At 34.7% G+C, this 25354-nt stretch overlaps 1 protein-coding gene across 4 annotated transcripts in view; it reads right to left on the reverse strand.

The window, feature by feature from the left end:
• Window positions 1–460: 460 nt before the first annotated feature.
• The window catches only part of LOC126889940 (ATP-dependent translocase ABCB1-like), a 111384-nt gene continuing 86490 nt past the window's right edge, over window positions 461–25354 (reverse strand). For 3 of the 4 annotated variants that reach the window (XM_050658688.1, XM_050658687.1, XM_050658689.1), the window contains 5 exons: window positions 21574–21812; window positions 15107–15266; window positions 12103–12501; window positions 3037–3183; window positions 461–852 (listed from right to left, as the gene is read on the reverse strand). In XM_050658688.1, coding sequence (XP_050514645.1) covers window positions 661–852; window positions 3037–3183; window positions 12103–12501; window positions 15107–15266; window positions 21574–21812 — 1137 coding nt within the window. In that variant the 3' untranslated portion in view covers window positions 461–660. The remainder of the gene's footprint in view (window positions 853–3036; window positions 3184–12102; window positions 12502–15106; window positions 15267–21573; window positions 21813–25354) is intronic. The other variant, XM_050658690.1, reaches the window with a different exon arrangement.

Here is a 25354-nt window from a genome sequence, read left to right on the forward strand (position 1 = left end):
CAGTGCGATCGGGGTGCATGCACGGACGGCTTCCAGAAGGAAAAAAGGATTCTAATAATATTTTCAGATCTTGGTTGTTGATTCCTGCTTTTTTTAGTGGTTCCATTATCTTGGCGTGCTGTACTCGATCAAACGTTATTTCGTTATCAACCAGATATGCGTATACGTCACAATTGACGTCTCGGGATAACTGGAATAAGATTGTACTGAGAACAAAGCGTGTAAATTCTCTTATGAATTATCTTTAGGAACAATTTTAGGAGATGACTTATGATGCTTATAGTGCGGTATCCTTCGCATGTCTTGGCTCCTGGTTTTAATGGATGTGCAATAAACTCAGCTTCGGTCATTCTGTCGGCATTTCTGCAGAGTTATATCTCATTGAGTATCAGTATGTTTATTATTATTGCCATAGCAATATGAAAAGTATATGCTACAATTATAAATAAAAATATTTGACAACAACTAAATGTATTTTATTAAAATACAAAAATCATGAGTCTGTACAAAGGGAACCACAAACGAAATTCAGTTTCATAAATGGTTCGAGGGCTGCTATCGATATCTGCTTTAAAGTAACCTGATGTAGCTCTCTGCTTTGTGATTTCTATCTTTAAAATAATCCTAGTATCGCTAATGAACTTTATCTCATTTAATATCCTAATGTTTTTGAGTATACAATTTATAATAAAAACCATTTTTATTTAATAACTCTCTGTGGGTTCCCGATTCAACAACGATTCCTTTATCGATAACGTATATTATATCTGCATCTTGAATGGTCGTCAGTCTGTGTGCTATTGTGATGCATGTTCTTCCCTTCTTAGCTTCATCGAGAGCTGCTTGTACTACCTGAAAGAAGTTAAGAAGTCATGTGGATCAATTGTACAACTCTATTAGTATATTTGTTAAAAAATCAGAAATTAGTATTTACGTTGTCTTTCTGTTTAATACGTTTTGTAGAAAATTGTCTCTTCTACAATAGTTTGTTTAATAAATAAACAACATGGCATGACAATGCGGCATTCGGCATTATATAGATATAGCGTTTCACTACCCCTCTCAGGCCCGGCCCCAGGGGTGGGCGAACTGGGCAGCTGCCTAGGGCGGCAAATTTAGGGGCGGCAAATTTTAGAGGACAGCAAATTTTTGAAATTGAAGAAATAATAAATTAGGTTTTTAATATTATAAAAAATCAATATTATGAACACGAGCGGCAAAAATATAACTGTAAAAACGAGAATTAAATAAGTGAAACAATAACAATTCCAAGACTCATTCGACGGGAAATCCACAACACCGCCTTCTTCTTCATCGCATAAGAATAGAGGGATCAGAACTACCGGTCCCCACCCTTTCCTCCCAGGATTGTTTTTATGGTTCAGGTGCAGTAGCACCGACTGATAACTGATATCTGTTAACAAGTCTCCATAGATTATAGATGTTTTTACCGTTAACAATTTTATTGTGTGCTTTTATTTCGTTTAATTGTATAGGCTTGTAGGTATTTTACTGTGTTTAGTTTTTAAATCAATTTATATCAATTGTTGTATATATGGTAGTTTCCGTACCGGTGTGTGCCAAGATACTCTTAAGTATTTGGTGTTATTAAAAATAATTGTGTAAGTTGCAATAATGGATGATAAAAAACGTCTTTCTGGTAGTCAGTACAGGAAAAGAGAGCAGATAATGACATGGAAACAAAAAGGCTTAAAATTTCCCTAGGTAAATTTTTATAACCGTTACACACTGACCTAGGCCTATCATCTGCATTTAAGTCTACTGCCGCCCCCTCCCAGTCCAACTCAACCCAACGACAGTCACCTAGGACAATCATGAGCATCTACGTCAGCTACTGATGACACTACTACTGTCACAGGTAACAATGTTGTTATTGATTATGATCCAGTAAAAGGGCAAAATAAAATTAATGATTTTGTTAGAACAACTTTGGTAACAATAGGCCCCCAGCCAAAATTATCCATGGCAGAGGTTTGGTTGTACCCGAAAGATAATTTTTTAGATCGTAGATTTACAACTAAATACTACAATTACAAAATGTGCAATGGTGAAACTCTTGAAAGTGGTTAATTTATTCTAACACAAACAATTCTGTGTATTGTTTTTTGTGTAAAATATTTTTCAATGTCAAAATTAAATTTACTGAAAATGGATATAATAATAATTGGAAACGTATAGCTGAAGCTTTGTCCAGCCATGCTAAGTCTTCTGCTCATCTACAGTCACAGCGACAGTGGGTAGAACTAGCAATTAGTCTAGAATCGGGCAAAACCATAGACGAAGAAATCCAGGAAGTTCTAAATTCAGAAGCTCGTCATTGGAAAAATGTAATAGAAGGACTTACATCAATAATACAGTTGTTAGCACATGTGTGTCTTCCATTGAGGGGCGATTCTGATAAACTTTTTCATCACAACAATGGTAATTTTTTAAAGTTTGTTGAGCTCTGTGGAAAATGTGATTCTGTTTTACAAGAGAGCATTAGGAGAACAACGAATGGTAGTAACAAGCAGCATCACTAGTTGGAATAACGTATTCAAAACGAAATTATTCAGCTATTCCATGACCAAATCAAAAATAAAATTTTAGATTAGGTACCTACAACCTCGACTCGGATCTGAGTCATGAGCAATGAATGTGCAAATATAGTAATGAGTAATGTAGTAAAATTTCATGAAATAATTGAAAATTTAAATGTGTTTTTAAATGTGTATCGTTCAAATAAAGTGGAAAATGGTGTATTAAATAATTTTGCACAAAGCACACATCAATAAAAAGACAATCGCGGTTTAAGTTGGCGATCGCTGAAGGAAGGTGATCAGTCATGGGTCTACCAAGGGGGTGGGGGGAGGGGGAGGGCGGCAGTCGCCGATCTTGCCCAGGGCGGCAGTCGCCGATCTTGCCCAGGGCGGCAAAATCCCTAGGGCCGGGCCTGACCCCTCTACACACCATAAAGCAAACGACTAATCATCAAAGACAAATATAAAACGTGAAAAAAATGTTTAATTTACAAACCTTTTCACTTTCTGTGTCTAAAGCAGATGTAGCTTCATCTAAGAGTAAAATCTTCGGATTTTGTACCAAAGCACGAGCAATCGCAATCCTTTGCTTTTGTCCACCCGATAATTGAGTTGCTTTTTCTCCTAATTCTGTATCGTACCCCTAAAAAATATTTTATTATTATATTTTATACCAATTAAGTTTCCTTTTAATGCGTAAATCAATTAAACAATCTTAAAACATCACAATAAACTCACTTATGATGATATACACAACCCAACTTTTATGGAATCACAATGTATTTGGAACCTGCAGCTTTTGGAAGCTATAGGTGTAAGTATTTCAGTTGAAACGATTAAAAGAAGAGTTCGTGTGCCCAGAGGCTATATAGCAGGAGGCAGTTACAGGATCCCGAATTATCCAGACAGCACAAGATTGATCACGTAAATTGGTGTCTTCAATAGCAAAACTGGAACATTGGAAATTGGCAAAGTGTGCTATTTTCAAACGAAAGCAGCATTTATGTAAAAATAGATGATCAACGAATTCGTGTACTTAGAGGGCGAGGAAGACAAGCAGGAACGGAAACTGCCAGATCTGTTCACAAGTATAAAAGAGGAAGTGGCAAGTTCTGGGAAGGCTTTATGATCGAAAAAAAGTCTTTACTATAATTTACGAACTTTAATAGCTCGCAGGTATGTTTATTTGGTTCTATAACCTGTAGTTAGGCTCTGGATAAGTGCAATGGAAGAAAATTTAATTTAGTTTTAATTCGCTTAAAAAAATATCAAATAATTCCATATAAGTTCGCTTATATTCAATGATACATTGTGGAAGCAGAAGTTGTCATAATATTCGACCATAAAACTCTTACTACACAGCTCACGTCCTTCTACTGAAATCAGAAGAGGCATTCCTTGTAACTGGTAATTAATCGTTAAGTACTTTGCACGAAACCCACTATTTTTATTATTAAATTTATCCAAGAAGTCTTGTGGTCTTGTGTGGTCTTAAGTTCCGTGCAACAAGTAGATATCTAGAGTGAGTTGTTAAAACACTTATTTCTCTCCATATCCACTATAATTCGCCCATGACAACCAATAGTAGCTTTTTTAAATCTTTTTTTCAATTTCATTCCATTTTAGAAAGTTTTTAGAAAGTAATTTAATTAAAAAAGAACTTTGATTCGTTCTGGACTTTAAAGAATGGAATGGGACAGAGAAAAATATTTAGATCTGATTGATTTATCTGAACGGTCTCCTGTGTTGAATTCAAAGCATGGACAGTATAATAAAATAAAAAAAAATGATACACGGATATTGATAGCTTAAGAAGTAGGATGTCCCCGAAGAAGCAAAGAAAACGATTGATAGATTGCCGAATACTTCGACGGATTCGATATCGACGGATACAAGACAATAGCTTTACCCTTATTTCATCCCTCAGTTCTTGAATTGCTTAACATGTTGCCTATAACGATGACACCAATACGTTTTTTAGAACTTTTAAATAAATGTTGTAAACTCGTATAGGTATGAGTCTCCTGTCGCTAAAAAACCGCAAAGTAAGCGATTTTGAAGAGTAGCTTTTCGAAACATTGTATCTTTTCTTGCAACTGTAAGACCTACTAGACATATTAATTTTTCAAAGTCTTGTCAGACATTCAAGTGAAGTTTTTAAAATAGAAAACAGTCTATATCTCCCAACAAAGTTGTTTTGTTACGACTTAAAAACAACCCCCTTATCCAATCTCTTTTTTTTTTGTTTTTTTTTTAATCTCTTTCTATTTGTAATAAATTGAATAGGAAAAGCAGTTCCAGCAGCTATAACCAGATTCTCTGCTTCTATGGTCGGACAAACACTGAAATAAAATGAGCAGAACTTGGAAACGCGACGAATAGAATGAATAATTTGAATACCCTGAGCATTTGCTTGTCTGTGCGCGCTGGGCTCGTTCGGTTCGTTTGGTTCGTTCGGAAGAGAATGCTATAGTCCAGTGTTTTTCAATCTTTTTGATTTTGCGACCCCTTTACAGGTTGAAATATTCTGGCGACCCCCCGGTGTCATAGAAAGCCAAAGAAATAATTTAATTAAAAAATGGTATACATTTTTATTTTATTAAATAATTTAATTAAAAATTGGTATTTTGGTACATTTATCTTTTATTCACGCGGGCCGAAAATTAAAGAACAGCCAATATTTTGCTTTGCAGTTTGACGAATCTCTAGGTGTTTCCGACTGCACAGTTTACAGTATTTGTGCGCTTTTAAGCAGATGACAATATCATGGAATAAAGCAAGAATCATATTATCATGCCCTCACCGTTCCGGCACGTAGCGTAGTCTCCAAAAAACCTGATTTTACAAAGAGTTGTCTGATACCATACGCTCTGGACAGTATGAATTGTTCATATTTAAAACCATTAAAGTCAATATTTTTCGGAAACGAAACTATACTTGCCGGAACGGTGAGAGGATGATAATATGATTCTTGCTTTAATCTTATTTTGCAAAGCACTTCCTACAAACACTACTGACCAGTGTTTGTACGATATGTTTTTAGAAAGCACTTGCAACTAGAATATTGATTGGGAAAAATATATCGGTATTTGTAGCGATAGCGTTAAAGCTATGAATGACAAAAATAGCGGACTCATTGCAAAATAAAATTGATAATGCCAAACATATCCTGGACACACTGTTTTCTTCATCGACAGGCTCTAAGGTCCTTCTGATATAAATAACGTGCTCAAGGAGGTAATAAAAATTGTAAATGCTAAAAGGTAAAGCTTTGCAAACCCGGCTATTCAGAATCGTTTGTGAAGATATGGACTCGCTTCATCAAAATCTCCTTTATCACACAGAGGTCAGTTGGCTATCCAAAAGAAAGTTGTCGACAAGAGTTCTGGAACTGAGAACTGAATTGTTAATGTTCTCACAAGATGCAAAATCTAAATATGCTTATGGTTTTTCTGACCCTATTAGCTCTTGAAATTAGCATTTTGGCAGATCTTTTTAGCCACCTTAACAGTGGCGTGCTGGAACTTTTCAAACGGCCTGGTGATTTTATAGGAAAGCGGCCTCCCATCCTCATGTTACCTTCTATCGTCCGAATTTTTTATTCATTATTTATAATCAAGACTTTTTGACCGGCCTCAAGAGGCCGCGGCCTCTCGGTGATTGCACCGATTCATTTATATGGCCAGCACGCCACTGCACCTTAACAATTTGAACAACAACCTTCAAGGAAGAGAAGGGAATATTTTAACAGCTAAAGGTAAAGTAAAAGGATTTCACGTAAAACTTCGTTTTTCCCCAACCTCTCTGCAAAACAAAATGTTTGAGTCTTTTCCATGTGTTCAGAAGATTGATGAAGATAATGCAACAGACCAAAGTTTTGCAGTATAGGCTCACATTCCTTGCATTATACAGAGCTTGCATACTTTACAAGAGCAACTTTTGACATACTTTCCAGAGTTGCATTCTGAAGCTGACAATAGGCGTAGATAGATTCTAAACCCTTTGTTGGATACATCAATAGATCTGACTGATGTCAACAAAAAAAATGAAATAATGTTGATCTTCTAGATTTAGCTACTGATGGCATGGTTAAAATGGAATTTTATTTTGGATAAAAATAAAACACCAATATCCAGAACTGACAATAGTCCAGTCGGGTTAGACGAATAGCAGGCCTAACCTTGCATTAGGAGCTGCCCCAAATTTTATTTTTTTAGAGACGAAGTAGTTTTCAATCCTAATAGTCAATTATTAATATTGAAAATATTAAAAATATTACTAAAAGATTTTTAAATTGAAAACTTATTGGTACACTTTCCTGGTGACACCTTCAAGACTTCTACAATTTGCAAGTCAAATGGATGCTGCAGTGAAGACGAGAGGGAAGGAATTCTACACTATGCAATTCACATCCCCCGTCTGCAGCTGGTAAAGTTCCAACGGAAAAATGCACCTAGTTACTCTACGGAGTAATACGACTATAAAATAAAAATGTATACCATTTTTATTCAGTTGCAATGCGAAGGCAAAACAATCTTACTTTTCAATCAGAATACGGAGTGCAGTCCAGTCCCTTGAATCGCGATTTTCGGCTCTTATTGGAGCCTCATCGGAAAGAACGTAGGCACTGTTCTCCATATTTTAACTGATTCGCATCGAGAGCTTTTCCCACCCATCGCAACCGAAGTGATGATAGTAGGTGGCTAGCGCCATCTGGCATTGAAAGACGAAGGATTGAAAACTACTTCGTCTTTAAATGCCAGATGGCGCTAGCCACCTACTATCATAACTTCGGTTGCGATGGGTGGGAAAAGCTCTCGATGCGAATCAGTTAAAATATGCCAGATGGCGCTAGCCACCTACTATCATCACTTCGGTTGCGATGGGTGGGAAAAGCTCTCGATGCGAATCAGTTAAAATATGGAGAACAGTGCCTACGTTCTTTCCGATGAGGCTCCAATAAGAGCCGAAAATCGCGATTCAATGGACTGGACTGCACTCCGTATTCTGATTGAAAAGTAAGATTGTTTTGCCTTCGCATTGCAACTGAATAAAAATGGTATACATTTTTATTTTATAGTCGTATTACTCCGTAGAGCAACTAGGTGCATTTTTCCGTTGGATCTTTACCAGCTGCAGACGGGGGATGTGAATTGCATAGTGTAGAATTCCTTCCCTCTCGTCTTCACTGCAGCATCCATTTGACTTGCAAATTGTAGAAGTCTTGGAGGTGTCACCAGGAAAGTGTACCAATAAGTTTTCAATTTAAAAATCTTTTAGTAATATTTTTAAAATTTTCAATATTAATAATTTACTATTAGGATTGAAAACTACTTCGTCTTTCAATGCCAGATGGCGCTAGCCACCTACTATCATCACTTCGGTTGCTATGGGTGGGAAAAGCTCTCGATGCGAATCAGCTAAAATATGGAGAACAGTGCCTACGTTCTTTCCGATGAGGCTCCAATAAGAGCCGAAAATCGCGATTCAAGGGACTGGATTGCACTCCGTATTCTGATTGAAAAGTAAGATTGTTTTGCCTTCGCATTGCAACTGAATAAAAATGGTATACATTTTTATTTTATTTTTTTAATCTTTAGGGGGGGTCAATTTAAAATCTCGACTGAATTCCGCCATTGCGGTGGCCGCCATCTTGATTTTAAACGAGAACCTTTTTGCTTAATATCTCCGCCATTTTCAACTTTTCGACAAAAAGTATAACAACCAAAATTGTTGAAAATGTAATTTTCTATCATTTCTATTTGTACAATTTTTTCGTGCCATCGATATTTTCCGATTTATAGCGGAAAATAGTGACAGTTATATATAAATAGAGCATAATTATTGAATTATCTCGTTTATTGTTAGTTTTACGACAAAAATGTTCCTATACAAAAATAGAGAGAATTGAATTCTACACAGTTTCTTTCATTTTTTTGTTAAAGTTAATATTTAAGGTAGTATGTATGCGATAATGGCCCGAGCGTAAAACCTAATTGATTTTGTAGCAATTGTTTTTGTTCAATATCTACGCCATTTTCAACTTAAATGGTTCCAAATATGATTTCCTACAATTTCTTTTTAAAAATTTTTTTCATGCGGTTGATATCTTCCGAGTTAAGTGGGAAAATAGTAAAAAGTGGTGGTGGGAGCATAATTACTGAATTGAATCTTTTTTAAATGTTATAATTCTATCCTTTAGGGAAGATCAATAGTAGTGTAAATTTAAAATCTTGACTGAATTCCGCGCTTGCATTAGCCGCCATATTGATTTTAAAGGAGAACCGTTGTTGCTTAATATCTCCGCCATTTTCAACTTTTCGACAAAAACGGTAGGAACTAAAATTGTTGGAAACGCAATTTCCTACAATTTTTTTCCACAATTTTTTATGCGATCAATATCCTCCGAGTTAAATAGGATAATAGTGGAAGCGGAGGGGAAGCATAATTATTGAATTGTCTCATTTATTATTAACTTTACGACATAATTGTACATAAACAAAAATAAAGAGAATTATATTTTATACAATTTTTGAAACTTCCAGTGAAACATCAACCAAACTAAGTATATAAAAGGCATAAAAAGACATTATATACATTAAGTTCACTTAATTTTATTAACTAGCGGGTTTTATTGGTTGAATTTGTCTCTCGATATTTTAAGTTTTATGTCAGCTAATATATCGTGATGTTCCAACAATTTTTTTTTAAATTTTGGACCCTGTTGGGGGGAATTTTCCCATTCCCCCCTCTTAGACCCGCCACTGGTTCTCTCGAAAAATTGTAGTAAATCGTAATTGCAACAATTTCAGTCAAGTATATTCAAATGGGAAATAAGCCACAATTTTACCTAAAAATGATTTTATTAACGTTTCGACGCCCAAGTCGGGTGTCGTTGTCAAAATACAAAATAATACTAAATAAATAAAAATGTTGTTTAGTAAAAAATTCTTCTAATAATTTATTTAATCTGACTCATTTATATCGGCAATTCAGACACGTATTATACATTTTAAAGTAGACGACTTAAAAATGATATTGCCAATATGGATGAGTTGCGTTCCTGGGACGACTTTACTAAAAGATAGTTCATTCGATTACATGAAATCAATCCCAACTCAAGAATATCCGCCACAAAAAATTATAGCATGTGATCCGTCTTTAAAAAGACAACCAAATGCAACGGTGGCACTGAAATTCTCGCGTTAGAGATTCCATAGTAAATCACGAGGGAAAACCAGGAAAAACCTCGTGATACTATCCCGACATCGTAAGTATTTGGGTTTACATTTAGTTTACTCTCAAAACTAATACCAAATTCTGACTTGATATTTTAAATTTTAAATATGTACTAACTCGATATGTTACTGATTTACTAATTGTGGTATTTTCTTTCTATTGACTTCCTCCTTTAATATGGGTAACCACATCCTACTGCATTCTACCGAGGAATTTGCGACACAATTGGTTTCATTTAGCATAATTTCATAATTTATTATAAACGATCAAGAAGAGACAATAAAGTTTACAACAGTGAACAAGAAAGAACAAAGAATTGTATTTATAAAATACCTTGTGAATGCGAACAATTTTATATAGGTGAAACGTCAAGACCATTAGACGTTAGAGTAAATGAACATCAGTTTTATATAAAAAATAGAGAATTTGATAGATCTCAAATATGTCAACACGCATGGGATAATGAACATAGAGTTCAGTGGAGAGATTCAAGTATAGTCCTAAAAGAAGCAGATAGTAAAAAGAGAAAAATCAAAGAAGCGGCTCTAATTATGCTAAATGAAACCAATTGTGTCGCAAATTCCTCGGTAGAATGCAGTAGGATGTGGTTACCCATATTAAAGGAGGAAGTCAATAGAAAGAAAATACCACAATTAGTAAATCAGTAACATATCGAGTTAGTACATATTTAAAATTTAAAATATCAAGTCAGAATTTGGTATTAGTTTTGAGAGTAAACTAAATGTAAACCCAAATACTTACGATGTCGGGATAGTATCACGAGGTTTTTCCTGGTTTTCCCTCGTGATTTACTATGGAATCTCTAACGCGAGAATTTCAGTGCCACCGTTGCATTTGGTTGTCTTTTTAAAGACGGATCACATGCTATAATTTTTTGTGGCGGATATTCTTGAGTTGGGATTGATTTCATGTAATCGAATGAACTATCTTTTAGTAAAGTCGTCCCAGGAACGCAACTCATCAATACTGGCAATATCATTTTTAAGTCGTCTACTTTAAAATGTATAATACGTGTCTGAATTGCCGATATAAATGAGTCAGATTAAATAAATTATTAGAAGAATTTTTTACTAAGCAACAACATTTTTATTTATTTAGAATTATTTTGTATTTTGACAACGACACCCGACTTGGACGTCGAAACGTTAATAAAATCATTTTTAGGTAAAATTGTGGCTTATTTCCCATTTGAATATACTTGATTATAAAAATGCCACAAGAAAATAGCTTCAGAACAACAATTTCAGTCCTTACACTTTTTGTCGAAAAGTTGAAAATGGGGAAGATATTGAACAAAAACCATTGCTTTAAAATCAATCGGGTCTTACGCTCGCGCCTTTACCGCATACGTACTACCTTAAATATTGATTTTATCAAAAAAAGGAAAGAGATCAAAATTGTACAAAATTTAATTCTCTTCATTTTTGTATAGGTTAAAATTTGTTGTAAAAGTAATAATAAACGAGATAATTCAATAAATCAATAATTATGCTTTAACTGTCCCCATAACTCGGAAAATATGGACCGCACGAAAAAAATTATAATAAACGAAATTATAGAAAATCTCATTTTCAACAATTTCAGTTTATATATTTTTTTTCGAAAAGTTGAAAATGGCGGAGATATTGAGCAAAAACGGTTCTCGTTTAAAATCAAGATGGCGGCTAACGCAACGGTCAAATTCAGTCGAGATTTTAAATTTATACTACTATTGACCCCCCTAAAGATTTGCAGCTCCTAATGCAAGGTCAAATGGTATCCCGACTGGGCTACAAGGGAAGCTCTTAAATTATTAGTGCAATTCGCCACTTCATACCTGTGTGAACTGACATTTTGTTGATGACTGACAAAAAGAAAAATAGACTGCAATTAGAAAATTATTTGATTAGTAACCTTTCAAAAATAGCACCACAATTTGATAAACTTTTGAAAAACAAACAAGCACATCCTTCCCACTAAAATTGTGTTTTAAGAACCTCAACTTTTTCTTTCAGTCGACGACCCCCCGAGTAAGATTGAAAAACACTGCCTAGTCAGTACTTACGTACTTTAAGAACTGTTTTCGAGTATGACGCATAGCTTGTGTGTATAACTATGTCAACTAAAAACACTTGTTATACTATTGTTCATTGTTCGACAACATTGTATCAACAGACGACAGACAGTCTATTGTTCGATAGTAGTAGATTTTGGTAAACGAAATATTGGTTAACTAGACGAGGGGAAACAAAACTAGCAAAAAGTAAACAGTTTCAATCTCTTACATGTAAAAATGAATTCAGTGGTGAGAGGATTTACTTACATTGGGTAATCCAACTATAAAATTATGAATGTTTGCGTTCTTTGCAGCCTGAATAATTTCATCAATGGGAACATTTCTAGAGTTGTCTCCGTAGGCAATGTTCTCAGCAATAGACTTATTAAAAAGATTTGGTTCTTGTGGCACTATTCCTAAATGAGATCTTAACGAACTTAAAGTTATATGTTTAATATTTTGTTCATCTAAATTAATATCTCCAGAAGATGGATCGTAGAATCGTTCTATCAGTTGTATAATAGTGGATTTTCCACATCCACTTTCACCAACAAGTGCTACAGTACTTCCTTTTGGAATATTGATAGTCAGACCACGGAGTACTTGAATATTTTTTCTTGTGGGATAGAAAAACTCTACGTTTGAATAACCTATATTACCGTCTACCTGAAAATAAACAAAATTTGTAATGTAATCAATAATACAGAGTGTGTTTTGTAACGATGGTCCTCTCCACGGATCACCGGCAAGGTACCGAGTGGGCATAAATTCCAATGCACTCACACTAGATTCCCTCCACTACCAGGTGAGGGGCCGCCGAAACGGTATTTAAAAAGAGAGCCGAGGAAGAACAGTCAGTCTTGCGGCGTTAAGCTCTAGGCTCCCTGGCTAACTAGTGTACTGAACTGGTAAGCCAATCTGGGCGAAGGAGCCCTGTAGTGAAGAGATGCTTCGCTCGCAATTAAACAAAATCCGTGTAACCGTGTAGTGAACGGTTGCTGCCATCTCCGATCCGGAGTTGTATGAATATCTGTATAGTTATTGATATTTTTATTGTGAGAGTATACGTGGTTACACTGAATTGAAGTATAATGAAGTGTGAGTCTGTGCGGAATTGCTTCTTGTATTACATTAATTGCATTTTTTTTTATAGTAGTAAATACAATTTTGAGAGAAGCTGGGATATTGTTTTATTTTATCATTTGAATTTTACTTTTTATATTAATAATAAGGATACATTTATTTTTTTTTTAACCTGTGTTTTACTGAATCTGTTGCCCTGTAGTCCATGTGGTGAGACCGCTCCCATCTGAAAAAATTTCTGATTCGGTTTCTTTGTGGATTCCTATTCAAAAATGTCCCCTTTAAACAAATCTGAAGGGTTCCGGGCGGAATTTTTGGGCAGAAATTGTTTAAACAATTTTTAGGTTTATTTTTAGGTTTTTTGGGTCATTCTAAACAAGAAAGGTATCTTGTAATTTTTCTCAAAAACGGGTAGTTTACGCGTTATAGGCGATTTAAAATCTGAAAAATGCGAGAATACGCATTTTCGAAGCTTAAAATCTCATATTTAAATTAGTATTTTTAAGGTTGCCAATACTTAAATCGAAGACTAAACATTCAGCTTCAAGATTCCGATGAGTGATCGCGTCTAACCTAAATTTATACTGTTGCTTTTAAATTGTTAAATATGCGTGTTTATCCGATTTTTTTGCCGGTGCGGCGCGCTTTATTAAAAAATCTCCTATTTTCCTGCGAAAAATATTTTTTCTAGATTCTTTGGGATATTCTAAATAAAATAAGTTTCTTGACGTTTTTCTCAAAAAATAATAGTTGTTTTAAAGTTAGCGATCTAAAAATCCGCGAAAAGCGATTTAAAATCCGAAAAATACCAAAAAAGCGCATTTTCGGATATTAAATCGCTTATAACTTTAAAACTATTAACAAACGAGAAAAATGTCAAGAAACTTATTTTATTTAGAATGTCCCAATGAATCTAGGAAAAATATTTTCGGGGGATAATAGGAGGTTTTTGAAATAGAGCGCGCCGCCCGGCAGAAAAATTAGATGGACATTCATATTTAACTATTAAAAAACCAACGGTTTAAATTAAGGTTACATAGACGCGATGACTCTTCAGAATCTTGAAGCTGAATGTTTAAACTTCAATTTAAGTATGTGGCAACCTCAAAAATACTAACTTAAATATGAGTTTTTAAGCCTCGAAAATGCGTATTTTCACATTTTTCAGATTTTAAATCGCCTATAACTCAAAAACTATCAATTTTTGAGAAAATTTACACGATACCTTTCCTGTTTAGAATGATCCAAAAAAATTAAAAATATATGTTCCGGAGCAAAAAAACGTGATCTTTTGTATTTGTTTAAAAAAATTGTTTAAACAATTTCTGCCCAAAAATTCCGCCCGGCACCCTTCAGATTTGTTAAAGGGGACATTTTTGAATAGGAATCCACAAAGAAACCGAATCAGAAATTTTTTCAGACGGGAGCGGTCTCACCACATTGACTACTGAAAGAACTACCCGTTACAGTTTTATATATGGAACGCAGAAATGGCTTGCACGATTTTCATAGGTTTTTGTAAGTACATTTTCATAGTTTCATTAACCTTTTTAGGTCATCTTTAGGACTTTTTTATAATTTCATACATTATTAGATTAAATAGTAATGGGTTTAGCGAACCTCCTTGTCTAATGTCTATTTTATATTTTATAGGTTGCGAGTTTTTCTTCAGACCTTTCTCAGCACTATGTTATTCTCAATCGTTTTTACTGAATATAGTGGTATTTCTGTATCATATAATAAATATATCTCGTCTTTAATCTCCTCACGGAGTACGGGTCTCAAATTTCCCGCAACAGCAACCAGAAACATATTTCTTCTTCTTCTTGCACATACATAGTTCCTTCTATTATAGAGTAGGTTTGGTGTTGTCTTAGAAAGTTTTATAATTGGATTGTTTCTTAGTTTCTTGGCTTCTTCCTCAATGTTCTCTAAATTTTTCTAGATATAAGTATATTAAAACCTGTGAATTTTGTGATCAATGTATATATCTTTCTCGAAATTTGCATGACTTACTATGCATTTATGCATATGTTCAATAACCTACAACATGTGCAACAATTGCAACACGTGCTAATTGTGATAGCTTTGTTATAAAAACTAATCAGTAAATACAATATTTCTATTCCGAAGAGGATATTTTCGGTAGTACTTTTATAAATAAATTAAATTGTTACTAATTACTCACCTGGTTCATTGGTTTTGAACTTGGACCATCTCTGATAAGGGGGATTCTGGATAGGAAACTCTTTATCCTCTTCGCAGCACTTATACCTCTGTTTAAATTAGGCGTAAATGCTAGAGAATTAGCAATTGAAATGGTTCCCATCAATTGTGCTTGAGCAACCCTAAAAATAATTAACTTATGTTTTTAACATTTTTCATTTAGGTAGGTACTTCAATTTTCCGGCGTTATCGAAATGCCTCCCACTTTTTCAGGTAAATATTTTCATACATGAAATGCCTCCTATGTCCAATCGAAATGCCTCCGTTTCGTTAATCATTTAGGCTTATATTTTGTCTATTTATCTCTTTTTAATGACAAAATGTTGTCAAATCATAATTTAAATAGGTAGTATCTATCAAATAGAACGAGCTGCACAAAATAGTGGCCTTAAAATCAACCAGAACAAAACAAAATATATGCAGGTAAGTAAAACACAGAAATAAGGCAGCCACAAAATATAACAATAGGAGAATAAAACATTGAGGGGGTAAAAAACTTTACATACTTGGGATCCCTAGTCACATCTGATAATAACGTAGCAGAGGAAGTGAAGAGGCGAATATTTATTGCCAATAAAAGTTACCATGGCTTAATTCGGCAACTAAGATCAGACAACGTCGCAAGGAAAACAAAATGCCAAATATACAAAACCTTAATAAGACCGGTACTCACATACGGCTCCGAAACCTGGACACTCACTAAAAGAGAGGAAACATTGCTAGCCACCTTTGAAAGAAAAATCTTGCGACACATAATATATAAGGGCACAAAAGAAAATGGAATTTGGCGAAGTAGGTACAGCTTTGAATTATACGAAATATACCAGGATGCGGATATCATAACATTCATTAAAATAGGACGGCTGCGTTGGATGGGACATGTAGAAAGAATGGAAGAAGGCGAAATACCAAACAAAATATTCAAACAGATGCCAGTAGGAAAAAGAACAAGAGGAAGACCGAAGCTGAGATATTTAGAACAAATAGAAAATTATATAAAAACCTTAAAAATAAAAAACTGGAGAAAAAAAGCACGAAACAGATCAGAGTGCAGAAGAATCCTGGGACAGGCCAAGACCCAGAAAGGGCTGTCGAGCCAATAATGATGATGATGATCTATCTATTTTGATTTTTCTAATTCTTCATGCAGTGTACATAAAATTTGTTTCACATAAATATTTCACAGTACGACATATTCCTTTTTAGAAAATAAAGTTGTTACCCGACAATCTAATATCTAGCTTTTCTGGGTAATTCCAATTCCGATTCTAAGCTCTTCCATATTTATAATTCCATTTTATAATTCCCTAAATAGGTATAAATAGGTATTCCATAAATTACATACATATTCCATAAATAGGTATTTTTAACAGTAAATGGTTGAGTTCAATTAGTTACCACTATAAACATCCTTAATTAACCGATAATAGTATAAAAGGCCCGGTTTCAGGTAAAATTTATTTCAGGCTTTATTATGGGAGTACCGTCTAGTCAGTGTTAATTGCAAAAGACCAACTCTGTCTACCTCGGTGGCTTATCGCTCCGGGTGGGTCTTAACAATGGGCCAGGTCAGATAAATTTAATAATATTTACGACCGCACTAATTGAATTCAACCATTTACTGTTGAACAAACATACTTTTACCTTAATCTTTCTGTTTGTTCATATTCTCTGGGTAATTCCAATTCCGATTCTAATCTCTTCTTAACGATTCCATGGATAGGCACTTTTACCTTAATCTTTTTGTTTGTTTATATTATCTTTTGTAAAATGTGTTAATGGGCTAAATGTTGAATAAATACGTGAAAGTTTATTTGTTCCTTCATCAGTCAGTTTGTCTATTTCAAGCTTGTCAGTTCGTCGATTTGAAGACCAAATTGTGTTTAAGTCATAACATCCGAAATAATGGAATCAACGATAAGTGTCAGTCAAAAGGGCAAACCTTTACTATCAATTGATGGTTTTACATTCGGTTTTCAAAAAATGTTGGCCAACGATACAGTAAAACGGTGGACATGAACTAAAAAAACCTCCAAAGCATTTGTGAAAACCCAGGGATGTGAAAAAGGGATAAAGTTTGGGCTGAACACTCTTCATCCTTACAAAGAATCACAAACATGCGAAAGTTTTCATTCCACGTCTAATTCTTCTTTCTACTGCCCTCATCCTAACATTAATAATTTTATTGATATAATTTTAGAATTTCAAATAAATACCTACATTAAAATGAATTATATTTCGACACCAAAAAAATTGTTGCGGAAAGTACAGCAAAAAAAAATTTTCTAAATGAAAAAATTTTAGAATTAAGAGAATGTAAAATACATAAATAGATTAGAATTTGTCAAAGTAGTATCATATAAATTTAGAAAAAATATTTTGTAATTTTATATTTCTATACACATTTTGTTATATTTTCCAAATAAGTTTTTTGTGATGTTATTAATAAATCTATAAAATACTTATTATGTTTTTGTATTTTTTGTTAAATTATTAATAACAAAAAATAATGGTTATTATAAAATTTATAATGGTTATAAAACTAATTACATATGTATAAGTTAGATGAAATTTGTAAATACCGCCAAGTGTCAATAATGTTTAATACATAAAGGCGGGTTGACATTACTAGTGAATAACGAACGTGGCTCACGCTTACGTATTTTGCCCGTGCTATTGTTAGATATTTAATTATCTATTTTCAAACTCGAGCAGTACATTTGCATAAATGCAATGCATAGATACAAATGTACTGCTCGAGTTTGAAAATAGATAATAAAATATCTAACAATAGCACGGGCAAAATACGTAAGCGTGAGCCACGTTCGTTATTCACTAGTAATGTCAACCCGCCTTAAAGGATGAAAATAAAATAAATAACAAAATACCAATTTTGCCAAAAATTTACAAAGAGACGAAGATGTGGCAACGTCGCACGTTCACATAAAGATATTTAAAGCTTGGGAGGCAATTCGTATGTGACCATTTTAGCGACAGGTAAGAAAACATTTTTCGGGAGGCATATCATATGCGGCCCAATTTTCCGCTATCAAGATGTTGAGACGAAATTAAAATCTAATACAAGGATACTTCCTACTGAAGATTTACATATAAATGTTATCAATGAATGCATTACTCAAGCCATCTGAAAAATCCAAAAGAAAAAATTTCTAAAAATATAGAATGAAAAGAAACTCAACAGTGAAACATACCCTAAGGAAACAGAGGAAAAATATAAAAGAGAATATAAACACAAGTAAAGAAGAAATGAGGTAAATTAATCAAGAAGTAGTACACAAAGCAATTAGAAAGGATGTTAGAAAATATACACTTCGCTAAGAAATTAACGAACCACCTTAAAAATTGGTCATCTTTGATGTCTCGAATTTCATAAACTTATTGTCCGATTTGATCGATATTTTTAACATCTTATAGTATTATTCTTTAAAAATATAGCTCATAGCTGTAATAATATTTTTGCTAGACAGATAAATTGTCATTGTGTACCGGGTGTACCTATCAAACTGTGATTTTTTCTCAAAGTTCGCGTCATCCTGTGGAATATTCTAGCATTTAAAAAATACTGAAATTAAAATCCAACTATAGTTTCAGATTTTCTTAACATTCTGTTTTTTGATTCATTCATGTATGTTGGATAATAAAAAAGTTAGGTGCTTTAACAACCAGCCTTGTTTTTCGTCAATACAGAGTGTTTTTAAATAAGTATGACAAACTTTAAGAAGGGGTAATTCTGCATGAAAAAATAAAGACAGTTTGCTTTTTAAACGTATGTCACGCAAATGCTTCGTTTCCGAGATAGGGGGTGTTGAAATTTTTCTTACAAACTGACGAGCTATTTATTGCTCTAAAACAGGTTAAGATATGCAAATGAAATTTAGTGAGTTTTAAGAAGTAGTGATTGCGCATTTTTGATATACAATTAGGAACTTCAAATTCACCATTGGTGCACATACGGGTAATATGACCCTTATGTGCGCCAATGGTAAACATAAAATTCTTAATTCTATGTCAAAAAACGAACAATAACTATCTCTTAAAACCCACCAAATGGCATTTGCATATCTCACCCGGTTTTAGAAAAATAAATAAATCGTCAGTTTGTAAAAAAAAACTCAACACACCCTATCTCGAAAACGAAGCATTTGCGAGGTTGGGTTTTAATTTCAGTACATATTTTTTAAATGCTAGAATATTCCATAGGGTGACGCCAACTTTGAGAAAAAACCACAGTTTGATTGATACATCCGGTATACAATGAAAATTTACCTGTCAAGCAAAAATATTATTACAGCGATTTTGTTAAAGAATAATGCTATAACAGATTTAAAAAAATCACTTAAATCGGACAACAGGTTTAGGAAATTCGAAACATCAAAATGACCCATTTTGATGTCTCAGATTACCTAAACCTGTTGTCCGATTTAAATGCTTTCTTGGAGAAGTTTACTAACGAGAAAATCCAACAAACGGTACAGGCAAATAAAACTTGAAGGTATTTTAAAGAAAATTAAAAATTAGAAGGACTCAAAATCAAGGTAAAAAACAAACATGGAGAAATAATAACCAACAGGACTGAGCTGTTTTCTATGGAGAAACTGAGGAAGATTTCTATCAAGAACTAGGAAGATTTCAAACTGAGGAAGATTTCATAGTAGTAGATGCAACTCGGAAAAAAAAATGAAAAAGGCAATTGAAATAATCATATTTATTAAATCAAGGTTCTGAACTAGGACCAGACAATAACATAACACTTACGGAAATCAGACAAGCAGTGCATAAGATGATAGACAATAAATCACAGGGAGATGATGGATTAGTTATCGAATCTGTCAAGAACGGGGGCGAGACTCTGATCCTCAAAATACTAGAACTTTTTAATTTATCCTTACGATAAAAGTCGATAACATCTAAATGGAATAAGACTGTAAAGATTCTGCTACATAAAATAGCAGTTTAAACTGACCTAGAAAATTATAGACCCATTAGCTTATTAAGCCATATGTACAAACTCTTTACAAGAATTATAACAACGAGATTGAATAAAAAAACTAGACATGTACCAATCCAAGGGGCAGACTGGATTTCGATCTAAGTTTGGCACCACGACCACCTGCAGACAGATAATTCAATGTTAAATGAGCTAAAGATCAGCAAACGGCTCTACAGCATCTTCAAGTCCATCTCCAACAATTAGAATACTTTGAGAGCTGACACAGTAAACATGGAAATATCCAAGGAAAAGTAGAATACCGAAGATCACGAGGAAGAACCTCAACAAGATGGATCGATGAAATTACAGGAATATGCAAAAACCCATCATGAATTATAAAAAAATGACCAAAGACAGAAATCTTTGGAGACGGACATCCGTATCTGTAAAGTAGGGAGGGTGAGTTAAGTCCCACAGCACTTAGGCCACAATTGACCCATTGTGCATCCTCCCAGGGGGTTGTCATCCTTAGTTCATTATCCATGGTCGCCCTACCCGCGGGAGGGTTGCGCTGGACGGTCGCTTCACCGGCCGGTCTGGCGTGAGGCTCTTGCGGGGAGGAGGCTAGGAGGCCGCCAAACTCATGGAATGCACGCGAAGAGTGCCGGAGGGGAGTTAAGAGTAAGGTCGGCGGGTCAGATATGCACGCTAAGTGCGGTTCCAGACCCATCGGCTGGAGAAAGAGGGAGTGAGTTTAGTCGGTAGGCCGCCTCGGCCCGCGGTGAAGCGTGCCGGACTGAATCCGACACACCTGGGACACCTTCCCAGAGGGTCTTTTGAAGATTCTCACCTCCCAAAAAAAAGTTCATTATCCATCCTGCCATTTCCAGGAAGGCGGATAAATCACCAGGTGACATCTCCCCTATGTCGGCAGATGTAGGCTAAGGCTCGCCGAACGCATACTCTCGTATTGACGATAACTCCGGACATTCACATAGGACATGCTCGACAGTTTCGTCATCTCGTTCATACCTCCTGCATAGAGGTGTGTCTACTAGCCCCAGTGTGTGAAGATGTTTTCTTAGTTGACAATGGCCAGTTAAAAAACCAACTGTCAAGCGTAGGGTTTTCCTGGTCATTCTCAAGTACTTTTCTGATGCTGACTTCCCAAGGTTCCTTAGTGTTACCTTGGTAAGTCTACATCCTGACCCTTCTTCCCATCTTTTCACGGTTTACGTGTGGGAGTGACATTTGACAATTTCCACGATTGTTGCAGTTGACCAGCCAAAAAGATCACCAGGTCCTAATATTCTTAGGCCTGCTGCCTTCCTAGCTAGCTGGAGACGGACAATAGACGACATCACGATGACCACTATACTGCCCCCGGAGGGGAAGGACTGAAGAGAAAAAATTTTCATAACATTTTATTACCCAAACAGATAACAAAGATAACATTTTATTAAAAGTTTAAAACTTACTTAAATACTTTATCATAATATAGTCCATCTCGTATAAGAAAACCGCCATAGTACATGGCAGCAGCATAAGCAAAATATCCAAGACTCCGTGACAGTCCAAAAACTAGTCCTCTCCAATGCACTGCTGCTAACGCTGCTTTGTAGTGGGGTTTCAATTCAGTAATATAACTTTTTTGAAACTTATCCTCCGCGACAAGACCTGCCACAGTTCTTATATTTCCCACAGCTTCAACTGCAATCTGTAAATAGTATAAACTATTTCTTTTCATCATAAACTCAATAATATTTAACAAGGCTAAAGACATAAAAATTATTAGACTTATTCATGATCAGTAGTGTAGGAAACAGAGGTTGAACCTTGCAAAATGGACACAAGTCCGGTTTTATTTTTTTTCTGGCATATCAAGGGGTGCTTATTATAAGACTAACTTTTTCTGAAAAAATTTCGCCCCGGAACCCCCCTTTTCACCCCTTTAAAGGGGGTAATTTATGGTTTTTGCAGAACGTAGCCCTTCCTGTACCTTTTACAAAAAATTTCTTTTATAGAAACATGAAGAGAACTATATTTTCTACGATTTATTTCCAACAGCATCTCTCTATCATCCACCGTTTAGCAAGGGTGGCGCCCCAAAGTTGACAAGTTTTTAAAAAAGATGTTTTTAAAAAATATATATTTTTCCCTAACTGTAACGGAAATTAAAAAGAAATGCTGCGGAGATTATTCACAAATAGATGATTGATTTTTTGGTATAGGTTTTACTTAAGGGTAATTGCCCTTTTTTTAATTACAGGGTGTTACATTTTAAAAAACCCCTTTTTATACCATCTGAACCGTTTATGCTAGAGTAAAAAGACTTTCAGCGATTACCCATGTACTGGTGTTATTTACAAATTTGTATAATGCACCCCCACTTTTTCCCCGGAACCCCCCAAAAAAAAGAAGAATTAATAAATAAAGTGATTTTCTTGAAATCCTTCACACACAATGCCCTTCATTAATATGCTTCATATATCATTTTATGCAAGTTATTATTGCCCATGCATGGACACTAAAAGCGATTTCCTAGTGCAACCCCTGTAGCCAAAAACAATAAATAAAATGGGGGGTTGAAAATTTTTTTTTGTTTTTTGCTTTTTGATCCATATGGGCATATGCTTCATTAATAGTGCTTTTCAAAAATATATATGGTTATTGCAACATCCCTGCGCAAACTACCCCTATACTTGAAAATATAGTGCAGAAACTACCCCTATACCTTATCCAGCATGTTTTTACGATTTTCTCATTACCTATTCATTTCTTTTTAAACAAAACTTATACAAGGTTAAAGACCACTATTTACTCTAAAAATTAGGTCCTATTCATTTTTTTCGTTTAAGCAACCGTTACGGCACAGTGGCGCCGTAAACCTCATATATGCTTTGACGGGCTCCAGTTTTTGTTTATTTTTTCGTCATCTGTTTGTTTTATTGATAAAGTACTTATGTAAAATAAAACAACACAGTGTAACCTACAAATCATGACCTATGCACATTTTACATTCTTTGCTCCCCAAGGCTACAGTGGTGGCCCAAAATAAATTTTTTCATATTTTCGCCACCTACACGCATTTTATTGCGTTAATGCTACCTTAATAGCACAATATTTACCCCTAAGTGGTCGCTAAGCAGTGGCGGATCCAGGGAGGGGTGATGGGGGCGATCACTCCCACCCCTCTCAAACCAAGTGATATTATATTTGCAGATTATAAAAATATTCATTTATTTTTATAGAAATACTTATATTATATTAATATTATTTTTATAAGAATGACTTTTTACGCTTTAGCGACAGTGGCGGATCCAGCATCGTTAAGAGGGGGGTGCCAATTGGTTAAATTTTTATAAAAATAAATGAATATTTTTATAATCTTTGAATATAATATCACTTGGTTTGAGAGGGGGGGAGGTGATCACCCTCATCACCCCTCCCTGGATCCGCCACTGCGTAGCGACCACCTAAGGGTAAATATTGTGCTGTTAAGGTAGCATTAATGCAATAAAATGCATGTAGGTGGCGAAAATATGCAAAAATTTATTTTGGGCCACCACTGTGGCTTTGGGGAGCAAAGAATGTAAAATGTGCATAAGTCATAATTTGTAGGTTACACTGTGTTGTTTTATTTTGCATAAGTACTTTATCAATAAAACGAACAGATGACGAAAAAAAAATAAAAACTGGAGCCCGCCAAAGCATATATGAGGTTTACGGCGCCACTGTGCCGTAACGGTTGCTTATACGAAAAAATGAATACGACATAATTTTTAGAGTAAATAGTGGTCTTTAACCTTGTATAAGTTTTGTTTAAAAAGAATACATAGGTAATGAGAAAATCGTAAAAACATGCTCGCCAAGGGATAGGGGTAGTTTCTGCAGTATATTTTCAAGGATAGGGGTGGTTTTCGCAGAGATGTTGCAATAACCATATATATTTTTGAAAAGCACTATTGATGAAGCATATGCCCATATGGATCAAAAAGCAAAAAACAAAAAAAAATTTTCAACCCCCCATTTTATTTATTTTTTTTTGCTTCAGGGGTTGCACTAGGAAATTGCTTTTGGTGTCCATGCATGGGTAATAATAACGTCCACAAAATGATGTATGAAGCATATTAATAAAGGGCATTGTGTGTGAAGGATTCCAAGAAAATCAATTTATTTATTAATTCTTCTTTATTTTGGGGTGGTTCCGGGGAAAAATGGGGGTGCATTATACAAATTTGTAAATAGCACCAGTACATGGGTAATCTCTGAAAGTCTTTTTACTCTAGCATAAACGGTTCAGATGGTATAAAAAGAGGTTTTTTTAAAATGTAACACCCTGTAATTAAAAAAAGGGCAATTACCCTTAAGTAAAACCTATACCAAAAAATCAGTCAATTATTTGTGAATAATTGCCGCAGGATTTCTTCTTAATTTCCGTTACAGTTAGGGAAAAATATATATTTTTTAAAAACATCTTTTTTAAAAACTTGTCAACTTTAGGGCACCACCCCCGCTAAACGGTGGATGATAGAGAGATGGTGTTGGAAATAAATCGTAGAAAATATAGTCCTCTTCATATTTCTATAAAAGAAATTTTTTGTAAAAGTTACAGGAAGGGCTACGTTCCGCAAAAACCACAAATTGTCCCCTTTAAAGGGGTGAAAAGGGAGGTTCCGGGGCGAAATTTTTTCAGAAAAAGTTAGTCTTATAATAGGCACCCCTTGATATACCAGAAAAAAAATAAAACCGGACTTGTGTCCATTTTGCAAGGTTCAACCTTTGTTTCCTACACTACAGTTTATTGTACCTTGGACCACCGGTTTTTTTTTTTATTATTTATTAAATTAACAATGCACCTAATCTTAAGACTAACCAGCATTTTACATTTAACTTAATCTACTACTGTACTGTCCTAGGTATTCCCAACGGTTCACCTTAGAATTTAAAAATTATTGTTGCACACATCACTATTGTGGCTAGGTTCACTGTCCGAATTTAAACTGACACTGACATTTTTATAGATTTATCACTATCACACAAGTTCAAAAGGTTTGGTGCGTTTGAGCCTGCGGACTAGGTTTTGATTATCTAAAAGTTCTAACACTTCCCTGTTTGTATGGTTGTGGAGTCGTTTTTCGTGACCCTTGGCAATCTTCTTTATTTCTTCTTTGATTGTTGCTATACGAAGTTCCCGATGTAGGTCTTTGTTGCGGATATACCATGGAGCGTTGACTATGTTTCTTAGTATTCGGTTTT

This window comes from Diabrotica virgifera, chromosome 8, assembly GCF_917563875.1.
Source record: "Diabrotica virgifera virgifera chromosome 8, PGI_DIABVI_V3a".
Taxonomy (NCBI): domain Eukaryota; kingdom Metazoa; phylum Arthropoda; class Insecta; order Coleoptera; family Chrysomelidae; genus Diabrotica; species Diabrotica virgifera.